This window comes from Amblyraja radiata, chromosome 4, assembly GCF_010909765.2.
Source record: "Amblyraja radiata isolate CabotCenter1 chromosome 4, sAmbRad1.1.pri, whole genome shotgun sequence".
NCBI lineage: Eukaryota > Metazoa > Chordata > Chondrichthyes > Rajiformes > Rajidae > Amblyraja > Amblyraja radiata.
The window spans coordinates 40589858-40608141 of NC_045959.1; the positions used below are offsets into that span (position 1 = coordinate 40589858).

Consider the following 18284-nt stretch of genomic DNA (forward strand, 5'->3'; position numbering starts at 1 on the left):
CCCCCCCCCCCCCCCCCCCCCCCCCCCCCCCCTCCCCCCCTCGCCTGTCCTCCCCCCCTCGCCTGTCCTCCCCCCCTCGCCTGTCCTCCCCCCCTCGCCTGTCCTCCCCCCCTCGCCTGTCCTCCCCCCCTCGCCTGTCCTCCCCCCTCGCCCTCCTCCCCCCCTCGCCTGTCCTCCCCCCCCGCCTGTCTCCCCCCCTCCGCCTGTCTCCCCCCTCGCCTGTCCGCCCCCCTCGCCTGTCCTCCCCCGCCTCGCCTGTCCCCTCCAAAAAAAACCTCCCTGCCCCACGCCCCTCGCCTGTCCTCCCCCCCTCGCCTGTCCTCCCCCCCCTCGCCTGTCCCTCCCCGCCCTCCGCCTGTCCCTCCCCCCCCCCTCGCCTGTCCTCCCCCCCTCGCCTGTCCTCCCCCCTCGCCTGTCCTCGCCCCCTCGCCTTCCTCCCCCCCCGCCTGTTCCTCCACCCCTCGCCTGTCCTCCACCCCCCTCGCCTGTCCTCCACCCCCCTCGCCTGTCCCGCCACCCCCCTCGCCTGTCCCCCACACCCCCTCGCCTCTCCCACCCCCTCGCCTCTCCCCTCACCCCCCTCGCCGCTCCCCACCCCCCTCGCCTCTCTCCCACCCCCCTCCGCCTCTCTCCCCAACCCCCCTTCGCCTCTCACCACCCCCTCGCCTCTCCCCACCACCCCCCCTCGCCTCTCCCCACCCCCCTCGCCTCTCCCCCCCCCCCTCGCCTCTCCCCCACCCCCCTCGCCTCTCCCCACCCCCCTCGCCTCTCCCCCCACCCCCCTCGCCTCTCCCCCCCCCCCTCGCCTCTCCCCCCCCCCCTCGCCTCTCCCCCCAACCCCCTCGCCTCTCCCCCCCAACCCCCTCGCCTCTCCCCCCCCCCCCTCGCCTCTTCCCCCCCCCCCCCTCGCCTCCCCCCCTCTCCTCTCCCCCTCGCCTCTCCCCCTCCCCCCCTCGCCTCTCCCCCTCCCCCCCTCGCCTCTCCCCCTCCCCCCCTCGCCTCTCCCCCTCCCCCCTTCGCCTCTCCCCCTCCCCCCCCTCGCCTCTCCCCCTCCCCCCCTCGCCTCTCCCCCTCCCCCCCTCGCCTCTCCCCCTCCCCTCTCCCTCTTCCCCCCCCCCTCTAAATCCATTTTTTAGCTTTGAAAAACAAATTTGTTGCTTTAGCAGTATGGATGTGTCTATACACTTCAGAATTAATTATGCAATTACCATCAGCAGTTGTATCATCAAAGAAGACAAGTGAGCCTTCAGCAGCCATAAATGCCCAGGCCATAACACCCCCACCACTGTGTTTCACAGATGAGGTGGTATGCTTTGGATCTTGGGCAGTTCCTTCTCTCCTCCATACTTTGCTCTTGCCATCACTCTGATATGTGAATCTTCATTTCATCTTTTCCAGAACTGTGGTTGCTCCTTTTAGTACTTCTTGGCAAACTTTAACCCGGCCATCCAATTTTTGCAGCTAACCAGTGGTTTGCATCTTACAGTGTATCCTCTGTATTTCTGTTCATTAAGTATTTTGCGGACAGTAGTCGTTGACAAATCCACACTTGACTCCTGAAGAATGTTTCTGATCTGTCGGACAGGTGATTGTTTTTTTTTTGAAATTATAGAGAGAATTCTTCTGTCATCAGCTGTGGAAGTTTTCCTTGGCCTTCCAGTCCCTTCGCGATTAGTAGGTTCACCAGTACTCTCTTTCTTCTTAATGATGTTCCAAACAGTTGATTTTGGTAAGCCTAAGGTTTGGCTGATATCTGTAACAGTTTTATTCTTGCTTCTCAGCCTCATAATGGCTTATTTGACTTTCATTGACACAACTTTGGTCTTCATGTTGATAAACAGCAATAAAAGTTTCCAAAGGTGATAGAAAGACTGGAGGAAAGACTAGGTGCTGAGAACTTTCTTATACCTGCATTAAGGAGACAATTAAACACACCTGAGCAATTACAAACGCCTGTGAAGCCATGTGTCCCAAACATTACGGTGCCCCCGAAAAGCGGGGATTATGTATAAACCGTGCTGTAATTTTTACATGGTGAAACCAAAATATATAAAAAATACCCTTTAATAAAATCTGACAGTGCACTTTAACCACATGTGACTTTTTCTATTACAAATCTCAAATTGTTGAGTACAGAGGCAAATAAATAAATGATGGGTCTTTGTCCCAAACATTATGGAGGGCACTGTATCTCTCTGGATGCACTGCTGATGAGTTGAGCCCACTGCTGACAAACGGTCTTTATTATAAACAAGAAATTATGAAACTAGCCCATGTAAACCCAGTTGAAAGTACCTCCAAGTCGCCAACAGATGTAACTATGTAGGAAGTGTAATGAAAGGGACCCAGCTGAACATTACGCTTCGGTTTTTTGAAAACTATTTACTTTTTCCATCCAAACTGCTATCTAATATGATTTAATATTCAGCATGCTCAAACCAGAAACTGTCAATTTTGAGACATGAGGAACTGTGAACAGTGGAATCTTGAGCAAAACGTGAGGTGCTGAAGTCACCTATCCATTCTTTCCATGGATACTGCCTGGCTCACTGAGTTACTCCAGCACCTTGTGTTCTACTCCCAGCTTTGAGTTGTCTACAAGTTCCCATTATAAAATCTGCATGCAGTATTTTGGCAAATTATATTTTGGGCCAGCTGCCTATTCTATGTAGAAACAACGAACTGCAGATGCTAGTTTACTAAAAAGACACAGTGCTGGTGTGTTCAGCTCATCAGGCAGCATCTCTGGAAAACATGGATATGTGACTTTTCAGGTTGGGATCCTTCTTCGAACATTATTCTATATACATTTTATCAAACCCTTTGAAGATCGATCAGAGTAGTATTTGACAACATTTATTTCATAAGCTACTTTATTGTAGTGAGATACCTTTTTACAGAAAGCTGAGTGTAAAACTTTGGTATAAAAGCTGATTAACTTTTTGAAAATATTTATTTTTAACTTATTAATAGATTAATGTGTTTGCCTCCTGGTTTGAGCCATTTTACAATGTGCAAGTGCAAATTCTCACAGCAAAGAATCTTCCGTTACTGCTGAATTTTTTAAATCTGAAAATGAAAATTTTAGGTCCCAGTCTCAAAAGCGATTTGTATTTCCAACATCACGGGGCACAGTATCTGCTGATCAGTGAGCATTGATGATTCATTAACTGCTTGAGAATTTTCGACGTTTTTCCGTATGGGGAGTTGGGTGGGGTAAAAGTCCTATAATCTTGAACCATAACGACATCCCCTTTGGTGCAATCTAATTGTTTATGTCTTAAGTTTAGAGTAGTTATGGAAAGGGACAAGGAACAAGCAAAGGTGAAGATATTCAACTGGAAGGCTAATTTCAGTGAGCTGAAAAGGGATCTGGCCCAGGTGGATTGGAAACGCAGATTGGCAGGTAAAACAGTAAATGAACAATCAGAAGCTTTCAGAGGGCAGAGGGCAGATCCGGTAGGCGGCGCGACTCTCGTCTGCAGCGGCCTCTGCAGTCCGTCTGCGTTTTTATTATTTTATGTCTATGTTTTAATGTAGTTTTTGTTATTTTTGTTGGGGTATGTGTGTGGGGGGGGGTGGGGGTGGTGTGGGGGGGTTGGGGGTAACTTTTAAATCTCTCCCTGCACGGGAGACCCGACCTTTTCTTTGTCGGGTCTCCGTTGTCGTTGGGGCTGCAACGAGGAGCGGCCTCCAACAGGAAGACCGGGGGCTCGAGTGCCGACTACTCACCTCACCGTCGCGGAGCTGGCCGAGTCCAGAGCGGGTGGAGCTGTGGTGGACGCATATGCGGCCCGACCCCCGGAGATTCGGTGGCTGCAACTGCGGGTTTGGCGGACGGCACCGGGAGCCCGCGGGTCCCTGGAGGGAGACCGCTTTTCAGGGCTCCCGCAACGGCGACTTCTCCCGCCCGAGTTGCGGGGTTGAAGAGCTCCTGGAGCTCCTGGAATGGCCGCGGGAGTTTGCGAGCGCGCGCCGGGGGCTCTAACATCAAGAACCCGGTGTGCGGCCTTGCATCACCCGGCGTGGCTTAAATGGCCACGGGACAATCGCCATCGCCCGCCGGGGGCTTTGACTTTGACTTTGACTCTGACATCGGGGGGGGGGGAGTGCAGTGGAGAGAAAAGTTTTTTTGGCCTTCCATCACAGCAATGTGATGGATGTTTATGTAAAATATGTTGTGTCTTGGGTCTATTTGTTTGTAATGTATGGCTGCAGAAACGGCATTTCGTTTGGACCTCAAGGGGTCCAAATGACAATAAATTGAATTGTATTGTATTGTATTGTATTGTATTGAGTCTTTTCCCGTCACACTTCAAGGGGCTGAAGAACGAACTCTGAGTTATATGCATGTTTAAAGAATGAGATTAAAATGAAACTTTTTTGCAATACAGTTAGTGGAATGCAGATTATAAAGGAGAGTGGAAAAGGAAATAGGGGCCAAAAAAATTGGAATAACCTTGCAGGTGCCACAGACACACAAAATAAAGATCCAAATAGGTGGAGCTGATTATGAACCTAGAAGATCTTGTGGAGGAAGCAGCTTTGCCTGAGGTGCTAAATAACTGTACATCTGTCTTCATTTTCAAAACAAGAGGGTATTGACAAAATCTTTGAAAAATAAATAATAAAACATTTGGATGGGATATAATAGGTGGAGACATGGAAAAGGTTAGAAGTAGGACATGAGAATAATCTAAAATTACTAGCAGTGATCACAATATACATTCTTCAAACGAGGCTTGGGGATAAATCTTTGGCATCATAAGATAGATACAAAGCTGGAGTAACTCAGCGGGACATGCAGCATCTCTGGAGAGAAGGAGAGACTGAAGAAGGGTCTCGACCCAAAACGTCACCCATTCCTTCTCTCCAGAGATGCTGCATGTCCCGTTGAGTTACTCCAGCTTTTTGTGTCTATCTTCGGTTTAAACCAGCAACTGCAGTTCCTTCTTACACAATCTTGGGCATCGTGATTTTTTTCAAATGAATGAATCATGTTGAAATTTCTTTTTGATTAGTATGCTTTAGCTACCTGCACTTCCTGGTTCCTTGTATGAAAATTGAGATTTTTATTTTAAATATTGTATTACAAGGAAAACTGCTGCGTTTGGAGAACTAATTAAACATTTATGCAAAATAGGTATATCTATCTCACATGGTGTCTTTATTTAAAAAAACAATAATGTTTTGAGCAAGCTATTTAACAATTTAACCTGCAGGGTAAATGTAAATAGCTAGTAGTATAGTATTTCCTGCTTTTGTTTTGCAGGCCTCCTGCAAAGTGACCCAGTTGCTGAAGTAGGAGAAGATGCAGCTGCAACTGCTGATCTAGGAGGTGGAATGACGGATGAAGATAGAGAAGAACTGACCAATGAACTTGCTAAGGTAAAGAATGGTCAGATTAAGAATGGACTGAGTTGAAAAGGAAGTATGTTTTCTTTAAAATGGTTGGAAGATCTATGTCATTGAGATTCTTTAAAGTAACCTGTATCTTCAAATTCAAAAAAGTGACCATGCCTCTATTGTCTGGTCCAATAAACATGAAGCTTGCAAAAAGATCAGTGAAGTTGCTTTATGGCACTTCATTACTTCAGGGAGGATGGGCAGGTAGGTTGACTAAAGATTCCCCCCCCCCCTTACTCCTAGGTAGAGATTAAAGATGTCTGAATACTCCTAGTTGATTTGCGCATTTTCTATGGATGTGGCCAGGGACTACGTCTGGGCCAGTTACTTTTTGTGTGTTCACCCTCAGGAAGGCCGACCTAACTTCTGCAACAGTGATCCTTCAGTCTGAAGAGCTGGATGTCATTGCCCCAATGACCTTATGCTCAAAGTGAGCATTATGTTCATCAGGTAGGGCCACGCTATCACCAGTGATGTTGCCTGATTTCACGTTGCAGCCAGTTATAGTATTTGGACCGTGCCACATTCTGCGTGTCCAAATTATTATACTGGGACTATGGTTTGTCCCAGTGTTGTCTCTTGACATCCTTGATGGATTTCTGGATATCATAGCGAGCTTTCTTGAACCGCCCAGGATTGTTTGACTTGTATGCAGCAAACTTTGCCTTCACTTGTCAATGTACCTTGTGGTTCATCCATGGTTTCCAGTTGGGGAACACTCAGATTGTCTTCGTCGGCACGCACTCCTCTATGCACTTACTGATTAAGTCAGTCATGGCAGTGGCGTACTCATCGGTTGGCTGCAGAATCCCTGAATATGGACCAGTCCACTGACTCGACTGTCACGTCAGATGTCTTCCGTGTCCACTGACCAGCATTGAACAACACTCTGTACTGGATCCTCCTGCTTCAGTTTTAGCCTCTAGGCAGGGAGTAGAAGCACAGCTCAATGATCAGATTTGCCGAAATGTGGTCGAGGGGCAGAGTGGCATTTTATATTGATGTGCAACAGTGGTTGAGGGTGTTCTGGCCTCTGGCGGAACAAGAGACATGCTGATAATACTTTGGGAGTACGCCCCTGAGGTTGGCCTGATTGAAGTCTCTGGCTACAACGACCAGGGCCTCGGTGTTTTGTCTCAAAGCTGTTGATAGCGGGGTACAGTTCATTCAGAGCAAGCCTGGCGTCTGTGTGGGGAGGGTTGTAGACTGCTGTCGGGATAACTGAATTCCCATGGCAGGTAGTACGGACGGCACTTCACAGTCAGATATTCCAGGACTGGAGAGCAGAACTGCCACATCTGAACACTGCAAGGTATTGATCAGAAAGCAGACTCCACCGCCTCTAACCTTGCCTGAAGACGCTGTACACTCCATCCGATGAAAGGAGAAGCCTTCGGCCCGAGTTGCAGTCGGGTATTCCATGTCTCTGTGAAACAGAGCACACAGTAATGTCTCGCATATTTGTGATGTCAGTCTGGTTCATTCAGATTTTTCAGTGTAAAGCCCCCAGATTTCTATGCAAATGAGTTAAAAGGAAAGAGGATTGATGGGGAGCAGGAAATGGAAAGCTGGGTGATAGTTTAACATCATAGTGAGGGGAGGGGTGATCGAAACTCCAGCGTCGGGACAGATTGCAACACAACAAGAAAATAAGTACTTTTCTGTCCAAGTGTCTTGGAAGACTCGGCACTCAGCATCCACCTTCCTGCATTTTGTAGCCATTGGAGAGAGTCACTTTCCGCCACTGCCAATCAAAGTTTTTCCGCGCTCATTGTCTGCTGTTTTGCCGCGCTCACTGTTCTAGGTCCACCTCCTGCCCTGTTCGTGTGATTACATCAGTTCCGATTTCTTTGTATCAGCAAACAGGATTGCTAGGAATGTTAAAAAGTACACCTGCTGGCCGGAATGGTTCCGGGTCGCGCTGAGAAAAGAAAATACGAGTGCGGGCCGGATTCTTGCGGGAAAGAAAATACGCCTATGGGCCGGATGATTTAGAGCTATGGGCCGCATTCGGGCCTGCTTTAGAACACTGTTATTTACAAAGGTCATAAGGTAAAGCTTTCATCCAATTTTTGTTGTGGTACTTGCCACAGTGCATTGCCATCCTTATGTGTAGAATATGAAGGAGAAGTAACCCTGGTGGGTTGCAATTTAACAGGAAATGTATGCAATCACCCTGAGGAATTTGCCTTTTACGGGAAAAAAAGAGCAAGTGTGTTGAATTTCTAGGATCGTGTGTGCATTTAGAGTGACTAATTGTGGGATCCAATACCAATTGATTTGAAAATATATTAAGAGAGGGAGCCTTTATTTGCTAACTAAATTAAGCATTGTAGTTTGTGTTAGGACAAAAGATGTGAAACATCATCAATACTGTTAAGAAACCACATGGGTTGAAAAGTAGGAAGTGATTTATGTGCAGGAAATCATATGAACAGATAAAAGCACAATTAAATAATCTGCCTCTGGATTTGGGTAATGTTCGGCAAACGGGCTGTTTCAGTACATTTCTTCAGTTTTTGGTATTAACTGAAGATTTGATTTTTGTCCTGGATGCATCACTAATTTCTCCAGGGGTATGTTTTCCACATCTAATGGCTTCTCAAATTTTTTTTTTTTCAGTGAGTTTTTTAAAGTCTAATTCATTACTTTGCAAAAAGTCCTGCTTTTCAATTGGGCAGTCGCCACAATATTTGCGTGTCCTGAATCTAGAAACTGGGTCCTCTAGCATGGAATGAATCCCGGAGCAGATTGTATAATTTTGAGGGATATCTGACATTGGTAACAACACATGTTGGTAACAAGATGGGGAGTTTACTAAATTAGATTAGAATTTGGGGTTGTTGGCCATTTCACAGCAACCATTAGCTAGGTGGAAAGTGACTATTGGGAAAGGGCTGATAGTTAGGTCTACAGGTCATGACAATGTATCACCATATGGTGCAGCTCTGGGTGTGACCCATTTGCAAATAAAAACTTGCCTTGTTGAAAAAAGTTACTTGTGATCAACAGCCTGGTTGAAAATAGATTTAAGACACTCTAATCTTAAAGGAAGAAAGCATGATAAATATTTAGCAAGCTAATTCCATAACCTAGGAATCCATAATTACATAAACTAGCAATCTAGTTGGGGTGATTGCAAAATATTGGATGGAAAAGATTAGACATTTTAGATTTTGGAGAGCTAGAGTTACTTTGGGGAGGGGCAAGATTGGTAAATGAATAACAGTATTTCAAAATTGAGCCTTAATTGATGCCTTTTTGCTGCATGTCTGTGTAGATTAAGGGAAACAATCAAACCTTTTATGTTCCCGATTCCTAACCAAGTTTTGGAAGGAATCAACTATGTGGCGTCATCAAATTAAATTATCTCATCAGTAATCTGGTTAATTTAAAGTTTGATTTGTGCTGGAATTGCTAATCATGTCACATACCAGGCTGAAGCACAAGATGATTACAAGAGTTCCAATTGCTTGCCTCAACATTCCAAAGGCAATTTGTAGAAGATAGTGTCAGAGGAACATGATTAAGCAAATATGTATTATCCTTGACCTTGCCTTTCATTCCATCAGGTTTCCAAATAATGGATTATCTTCTTGTTATTTTCCACCATCTTGAATGAGATCTTGTCACCAGATGCATCTTTGGAATCTTCTCCCATTTTAGTATTTTGAGGGGACTGTCCCCTTAAACTTTCTGGTTCTCTTATTTCTGCCAACATTCCCCATTTCATTGTATTTTGCTGTCAACCACAGGATATATATGGAATGTCTGCTCTTTGTCTTATCCCTTCCCACCATCTATTGCATCAAACACTCCTTCTATTTGAAATGGCATTCACTTTCACTTGTAATCTACTATATTGTGTTGGTTGCTCATAGTGCGTAGTCTCGAGAGAAATTTGGGAAATTAAGCATAGTTTGGGTAACCACTTTCCTCCATTTAGTGTGCATAGGTGATTTTGATCTTCCAATTACCTGCTTCCCTCCCAACCCACCATGACATATGTGACATGTATTTTATGTTTGCTTTCTGCCAACCTTTACCCCATCAGATCTTTCCTTTATATTAATAATTGCCCCTCCCTTTCTGCAACTTGTATTCTCAGTATGTTGAATGATCTTTGACTGAAAACATTATCTTTATTTCTCTTTTCATCAAAGCAGCATGACCTGCTGACCTGTCTTTTTTATATCAGAGTTCCAGCATCTGTAATTGTTTAACATTTTAAAATGGCTAAATTGAGGCCAGTGAGAGACCCAGGAGAATTCACTATAGTGAATGAAGTTAAGCCTGCACAATTTAAAGTAAAATATATAGATTTATTAACAATACACTGCCACGTTATGGCATAAAATCAGTTAGTGCACCTGAATTGTTAGTATAAAGGTCTGATAGCTAATTCTTGGCAGTTTGCATGGTTTGAAGTTTCTGGTATCCACTATTTTGGGAGCAGAATGCAGTGTGCAACCAATTTTGTGTTGTAAGTTTGATACTAGCAACTGTGGGCAATTTTTGCCTCTATTGGGAGTGCACATATCTCCTCTATATCGACATGACAAAGTACAGGCTCGTCAATCATTTGGCTGAACAACTCCGCTCAGTTCGCCTAGGTCTGTGCGATTTCCCGGTTGTTAAACACTTTCACTCCCATTCCCATTCCGAACTTTCTGTCCGGGGTTCCTCCAATGTCAGGATGAGGCCTAACGCAAATAGGTGGACCAGCACCTCATATTTTGCTTGGTCTGCTTACCACCCAGTGGTATGAATATTGATTTCTCTAACTTCAAGTAATCCTTGATTTCCCTCTTTCTGTCCCTCCCCACCCTAGTTCTCTGACTAGTTTAGTTGTCCTTCTGATTAATTGTACTGATTGTATGCCTCCTTGTCACCTTCCCCACAGCTAATAATGAACCATTATTCATTATTCCGGTAAGGTCTGGTAAGGTCCTCCAAAATGGCATGAATCTAATATTGTAAGGGGTCTTGACACAATGGATATGAAGAGGATATTTTATTTTGTGGAAGAATCTTGAGCTAGTGGTTACTATTTTGAAAGAAAAGGTGTTAGCCATTTTGGACACATTGGATGAATTTGTTTTTTGACTGAATCATTGGAATTTTTAAAGGGTCATGGCAGCACAGGCTTAAATATCTTTAAGGTAGAGCTAGATGAATACTTATAAATTGGGGCTGAAAAGCTACTATGGGTAGCAATGTTACAAAATTTTGAGATTTTAAAAATCAAGTCTGTAATTTATCCCATCAGATAAAGCATAAAAATAAGTTTAATTTGACACCTAATTCACTTTCATATCTCAAGTATTTAAAAAGTTATGGCCATTTTCATACTCGGAAATGAGCATCTTGTTCCCTATTGATTTTCTATGGACATAACAAAAAAGTTGTGATCGTGAACAGTCAAAAGCCCATAACTTTCTTAAAAATTAAGAGAACTGAATGAAATTTTCAGTTATCATAGATTGAAGCATTCTGAAACAAATATAAAATAATCTTACTTGGATGACCTGAAATTAAAGCATATAATTAGTTAGTTACCTAATTGTAGCTAATTTCAGACTTCAATTACTAGATCTAAACATCTATCCATTTCTTAATAAATGATTAACATTTTTAAATAGCCTAAATGTCCAAATAATATTCACAAATAAATCACAATAAAACATGATTTTTAAATCTCATTTACATTAATTTATAGGCCAAATGGAAGGAATTCAGTGTTCAATTGCTGTAAATAAATGCCCATTTAAATCAGCTTTCCAGTGGGTCCCTGTGGAACGCGCTGGTTTAGAACGTTCACATTGCGGTAGATTTGTGCCCTCAAATGCCCAGAAAAATACTGCGCGATATAATGGGGCCAAAATGAGCTACTCGCAATAGTAAAATTTGTATAACGGGATCTTTAGAAGCCCTTTTTAATGTAAAAATATACAACCTTCCTTCAGTTGTCTGCTTTATGACACTCTGCGGTTGCTGGCGGTCGCGGGTTTAGAGATTGATTTTTAAACTACTATAACTATTATTCAAGGCCTTTAAACCTAATAATAGCTTTTGCGACGGGGTCTTTCAGCGATTTTTCGTTAATAATTAACTAGGCTGAACATCTTCGATTTGAACAGCCTAGAGAAAATCGCGTTTTAAACCCGCCCCCTCTAAACGGCGCCAAAATCGCGCACACCCGTAGCGGCAGATTTTCAAAGACGCTTCAGGTAGGCTTTGCAACATACCTACTATGGGTAGACAGGAATGCCAAGTTTGGGTTACAAGGGATCAACCATGTTCTTAAATGGAGCAGGGTTGAGTGGCCTAATTCATATGTTTATGTTTGCACATGTATGGAATACACTTTGTACTTGCTCTCTGCTCCATCAATCGTGATGAGAATTTGAGTAAGTTATGTTTCTTGCATTTTGAAGGACAACAAACATAAATGATTGGATCCTGTCCAGGAAGTTTTATTTAAACATTTTTCACTGGTAAATCCTTGAAGCATTGGTTAGAGATAAGGATGCAGTATACTTCCCATCTTGTGTGAAAAATGGTGCAAAACTAAGACGCGGGGGGGGGGGGGGTAGAAGACCATATTAATATTTTCTTTGCAATATTAATCTCTTAATTCTGTTTTTGTTTTTTAGGTGGAGGATGAAATACAAACACTTTCTCAAGTCCTCGCAGCAAAAGAGAAACATGTTGCTGAGTTAAAGAAGAAGCTAGGATTGACTCCACTACATGAACTTAAAAATAATTTGTCAAAAAGTTGGTTAGATGTACAATCCTCTGTGGCGTAAGTGCATTGTACAGTACGGAGCAAAAAAAAATCACAATAGGAATGGGAGATCTTTATTCTTCCATTATTTAAAGTCCAGATAGAAGTAAATGTTTGAATCTAGGGGAATACATGGGTAAATGTACATTTAAATTTCTACTGGCTAATATGTGGACATACCCGAGGTTTGTTTATTTTCTCCCTGTTGTAAATTGATACTACAAGCTCTGCAAAATTACATCACCATAGAATTATTTATATGAAAGTGATTTCAGTAAAGCCCCTGTCACAACCTAATTGCCGAGTTTTCCCTTGACATACTCGCAGCAAGGTCGCCACAAGGTCGTAGGAGGTCTTCCTCATGCTTGTGAGTGGTCTCCGCGTACTCGTGGCATCAAGTAGGTTGCGGCGTTTTTTCTAGCCTAATTAAAAGAAAGGTTGGCATGCAAAAAATTGATGCTTTTCACTCGTAGGTAGGTCGTAGTAGGTTGTGATGCTAGTTGTAGGTGGTCGGAGGCAGTCGAAGGTAATAGTTCCGGGGTGAAAAAAAGGTCAGTAGGAAAAGAAGGTTATTTAAACAGCAGAACGTCACCTCTGTCACTCCAAGGCATGTTCACTCAGAGCTGGAGAGTTTTTTTGAGAGGAGGCGTGTTTTAGAGATGGCACCAAAAAGGCAGCAGCGCAGGGGGAGGGCACAACCCTAAATAAAAACGGCCATGCAGGTGTTACCCACCCAAGAGGAGGAGTGGCAGGAGGTGATGCCACAGGAGGTGGTAGTGCAGGAGGAGGTAGCCCTGCATGAGAGACCCCTGGAGGAGGAGACCAGGGTGGTAGTATATGTCCCACCACCACATCCTTCACTACCTCATTTGAAGGCAGCAAAGCAGCCCTTTCTCCTGTGTCTGACACAGAATCAGAGGCAGATGCCCCATTGGTGGTGAGGGAGGACTGGACGAAGGTAATGCCCTACACCTTCACCAAGCAGCAGGAGGGGGACCTTGAGGAATGGTTCCAGCAGAATGCCATTCTGTATGCAAAGGAAAATGAGGGTACAGGGACAAGGACAAAGGACATTTATTATCACATACACCAATTGGTGTAGTGAAATTTGACTTGCCATTGCAGCACACGAATAAAGATAAGACACAACATTAAAGAATTTAACAATAAACATAAAAACATCCCCCCACAATGGTTCCCACTTGAGGGAAGGCAGTAAAGTCCAGTCCCATCCCCTGTTCACCCATAGTCGGGCCTATTGAGGCCTCAGCAGTCGCTGCTACGGCAGCCCGATGCTTCAGGCCCTCTTGCCGAATGATAAAACTCCGGCGTCGGAAGAACACTCTCAGCGGCTTGGAGTGTCTGGAGCAGCCACTTCCTCCCAGAGACCGCGGCTCCCGAAGTCCACGGGCCGCGCCGGTCCGAGCTTCAACACTGGCGACCTCGGCGAGAGATCCCAGGCTCCGCGGTGTTTAAAGTTCAGCGCCACCCGCAGCTGGACGCCCGCAGCCACAGCTCCTCGGATGTTGGAGTCGGCGGTCTCAGCACTCCGGAGCCCACCGCACGGCGACCCGGGTAAGGCATCGCCCGCTCCGTGATGGTGCTTCAGCGCTGTGCCGCCGCCGAAACTGAAGTTCTGGCCGGTCCCGGCAGGAAAATGCCGCTCCAGTCTGTTGGTAGGCCGCGAGGATGGGGCGAAAATACGGTTCGGAGAAAAGCCACATCACCGACCAGGTAGGGACTGAGAAAAATAGTTTCCCTCTTCCCCCACCCCCCATATAAAAAGACTAGAAGACCTCCAAAACAAACACATTTAACTCACTAAATTTTTTTTTTAAATGGCGAAAGGACTAACAGCTGCTGGCAGAATGGCATGCTTGCCATCCACTGCTGCACATGTGTGCTTAAAGTTCCATCTTTTGTCAAAGCCCAGCGCCACTCTTCCAGCCATCTGGTGTACTGGGACAGTCCATCACATCATCTCCATTCACCCATTGAGACCTCTTCTTGTGCTTCCTCTTCACCATTGCAAAAGGGCTATGCAAACAGCAGTAAAACGTACATGGTCGAAGCCAGTCTTCAACATAGTCGAACGAGGTCGTAGACATAGTCGTGGAAGATCGTAGGAGGTCGTAGGTTACTGCGACCGTGATTTTTTTTTTCCAGGTCATTTAAGGTCGTCAGAAGTCGCGATTTAGGTCGTGAAAGTGGGACGAGCTTTAAGGGCCTGTCCCACTTTCAAGGCCTTTTTCTTTTTTTACTCGTGTACATTTTACATCAGGCTAGAAAAATGCCCCGACCTACTTGATGCCACAAACAACTACGACTAGCATCACGGCCTGCTACGACCTCGTGACTACCATGCTGCGCGTATGAGTCAAGGGCAAACTAGGTAGAGGTCGTAAATTAGGTTGTGAATGTGGGACAGGCTCTTTAGTCTGCTGTTTTATTTTACAATTGAATTATCACAGGATTCCATTCAAAATTTAACACTGTTTACATAACCAGAATTTCTGATTAAATGTGCAATCTTTCAGAGATTAAGTTGGGAATTTGTTTTTTAAATGTGGGTAGCACCAACTTCCTTTCTGCATCAGCTGAACAGACAATTCTGTAACCAGGGTGTTTAGAGATTTTGAATTCCTATTTCTTTGCAATTGAGAATGGGCAAAAACCTTTTCTGTCCCATTCCACACGCTATTACACGAACTCTCCTAATACAGAGGGGTAAGAGATACTTCAAAGTACCAGTTTGTTTTTATTTATTTTTTATTTAAAAGAGGATAATAGCAGTAAGAGGGCAATTTAAAGAACTTGGAATAATGTTATTATCTTACTGAAGTCTGAAGAAGGGTTTCAGCCCGAAACGTTGCCTATTTCCTTTGCTCCATAGATGCTGCCTCACCCGCTGAGTTTCTCCAGCATTTTTGTCTACCCTCGATTTTCCAGCATCTGCAGTTCCTTCTTCATATCATATCTATCTATATACTATTAAAACTCTGTGTGTGTGTGTGTGTGTGTGTTTATTTGTGGGTGTCAGATTTGGCCTTTGATTCCTTGGTCCGCCAAAACCACACGCATAAACTCCGAGATTTTTTCCATTTCGCTAACTAATTCACTTTTACATTCACTCATGCACTCCTCAAAACATTTGGAGATTTTTATGTACACATTTTTAAATAAAATCCTTACCCCCATCACACATTTTGTCGCCTCCTGCTGGCCGGCGACCATAACGGCTGCTGACGCCCGGCTCTGCTCGAAAAATGGCAAAATTTTTCCCTACGGCTGGTGCCGGCTCTGTCACGCTGCCTCAGGCAAACATCGGATCTTCAACCGCTGCTTTTCGCCAAACATCGGATCTTCAACCGCTGCTTTTCGCCCTCGGCCGAAAAGCAGCGGGGGAACAGCCAGCGTGACAGAGCCGGCGTGTCACAAGCGCCGAGGATGCCAGGCCTCACAGTCTCTGATCATTCCACAGTGAGTTCAGTTCGGTAACAACCCCCCCCCCCCCCCCCCCCCCCCATCGTGTCTACTTTTCCAGCAATTTCTCAAATCTGTATAATGATCCTCCTGTAATTGCACACATCTACTAATGAAACTAAGGTAGTGCTTCACTTAGACTCTACTAGCTTCTGTTTCGAATATAGTTGCATTGTGCTTTTTAAGTAATATTTTAAATTGTTAAATTTCTATAGATTCAAGAAGACATCGGAAACCCTTGCTCAGGCTAGTCAGAAGGCGTCCTCTGCATTTAATAATTTTGGTTCTGCCATTACCAAAAAGTTTGAAGATGTTCGGTATGTCAAGCTGTTTTCTCCTTTGACTTAAATAACTCTTGCTGAATTTTTATTTAGAATCATTTCATTTATCTATAGTACCATTCATTTTTAACTCGTATCATACTTGAGTACACTTTGAAATTATTATTTATTTTTAGTCTACACTAAAATATCTACAGTAAGAAATATTTTTAATGTACTGGATGCTTAAGTCAAATGTACTCATTTGATGTCAATAACTTCGAACATTTATCTATCTTGTTGCATCATACTTTAAGGTATATATTGTGGTGCTCTACAAAGTAGGTCAATAATGGGTACTTGTCTTCAAATTTGCCCCAATAATATTATGGTCCTCATTGATGTTCTTAGGTTACCAGAATATATTGTTCACTGCAAATTTTTTTTGCTTCCCAGTTGTAATTTATTTTCTTTCCTTCCCATTTCTATTTAGTGTATTTGCTCTTTCTCAATCTGCCTTTCTGATTTACTCAATATAGAAAACAGTCATGAGTTCCCAATTTTGAATATGATTGTGTTTTTTGACAAATTTGGGCAATCTTTCTATTGTCTCATTATTTCAATGAACTTACTTGTCTGTATCTTGCTCATTTTTTTTGTTCATTCTAAAGTTTCTATTTGTTTTCTGTAGCCTGTAGTTTATTTCTCCCTCTTGATCCCTTTTTACCATGCCCTATAATTGTGCGGAGGTTTTTGCTGGTTGAGTCCAGTTATAGGTTATTTTGCCATTTGATCCACTACTGCAGTGACATCCAATACCTACCTTGAAAACTCCAGCTTGTAGAACACATGCAACAATTGCATTTATTGGCTCAAACTCCCTAGGTCTTGAAGATTAGAAAAAACAATTATTGAATGAATCACCTAAAATATGCTGCTGCTTTCACCTGAAGTACCAGGGGAAGTATTTCTGAACAAATTTGGGAGCTGCTTCAGGACCTAGGAAGTTTCAAATTGAAGGGTTTGTAACTGGTGTTTTGGGGGAATAAAAGGCCACGCTTAGTGTACCAAATCTTGATCTGGAGGGGCATGCAGGCAAACACTTTAGGAGGAACAAAAGGTAAGAATGTTTTATGTTTATTTTGCCTCCCTTTGTTTTTGCATGAGGATAGCATTTTGCATGGTAATAGTTAGATTGAAGCATGACTGAGGTGGGGTTTAGATTTTTGAACATGCGTTTGAGTTTTTTACGTTGTGCAATGTAGTTTCAGATCCTTATTCCAAAAGATTAAAAATCTTGCATTGGCTACGTTGTGCAATGTAGGTTCACATCCTTATTCCAAAAGATTGCATTGTCTTGATTTATTTTCCCCATCTGATTACTGGATTGGAATCTATTTTGATAAGGAAATGTGTGCATTACAAGTTAGTTAGAAATTATTTGTTGTATTTTATGTTCTCCATTACAATGGAAAATTTGTCCTTGTCAACACAGTAGAACGCAGGTGAGCTACTTGTTGGTATCTTAATCTTATTCTGAACATCTGGGGAGAAAACAAAACAAAAATGCCCACAAATACTCTGTCAGGCTGTACCTATGATGGCAGAAACAGCTTTAATGCTTCCGTTTGATGGGCCATCAGGACTGGTCAACACCCTATTAAAAGCAAGGAAAATTGAAATAATGCAGAGGAACAAAAACACAAATGGAAATCTCACCAGAGAGAGGAGCAGAGCTGCTACAAGTGGTGTATTTCAAGAAAAATTGCATCGAATTTCTGAAGAAGGTCATCAGTCTGAAACATTAACTCTACGTGAGCTAAGGGCTGGTGGTTGCATGCATGGGTAATCCGAGTGCGTTTTTTCTGTATGGCCATGTGGCAAGAGTGTCAGCACTGGATCACATGCTATGTATTTCCTGGTGGATATTTTCAAAGATATTGATTTCAGGGGAAAAATATAGAACTGATTGATTTTTAAACCTACAGATGAGTGATGTTTCAGCACTTTCAAATTTGGACAATTCTGCTTTCGCCTCTTACTCTATGAAGGCAGTTCAAGGAAATGAGTCTGCTTGTGAACTTGGCTGTCAATTCTACAAATACATTTTAGGCTTTGGACCATCATGTGATTTTTATTTTTCTGTAGTCTCCCATTAGTCTCCCATTATATTATTATCCGTTAATGCAGTCTCTGAGGACTTTTCTGTTATCACTTTGGTTTTTCCATTCTGCTTCACTTTGCAAAAAGGGTTTGCATTCTGTATACCCAGCAGTACTATTTGATAAACTTGGATTGCAGTTTCTCTGACTTTTTAACAGGAAATGCGACTTTTAGTGCAGTTGAAA

The 18284-nt window shown here is 43.6% G+C and overlaps 1 protein-coding gene across 17 annotated transcripts in view; it reads left to right on the plus strand.

The window, feature by feature from the left end:
- The window catches only part of LOC116972006 (tumor protein D52), a 61074-nt gene that overhangs the window by 19995 nt on the left and 22795 nt on the right, over nt 1-18284 (plus strand). For 10 of the 17 annotated variants that reach the window (XR_004411687.1, XR_004411688.1, XR_004411689.1 and 7 more), the window contains 4 exons: nt 3286-3406; nt 5273-5388; nt 12063-12211; nt 15892-15993. Coding sequence is in view for 10 of the 17 variants with exons in the window: in XM_033019236.1 (XP_032875127.1) it covers nt 3286-3406; nt 5273-5388; nt 12063-12211; nt 15892-15993 (488 nt within the window). In the remaining 7 variants the exon portion in view is untranslated. The remainder of the gene's footprint in view (nt 1-3285; nt 3407-5272; nt 5389-12062; nt 12212-15891; nt 15994-18284) is intronic. The other 7 variants (XR_004411693.1, XR_004411692.1, XM_033019238.1 and 4 more) reach the window with 2 other exon arrangements.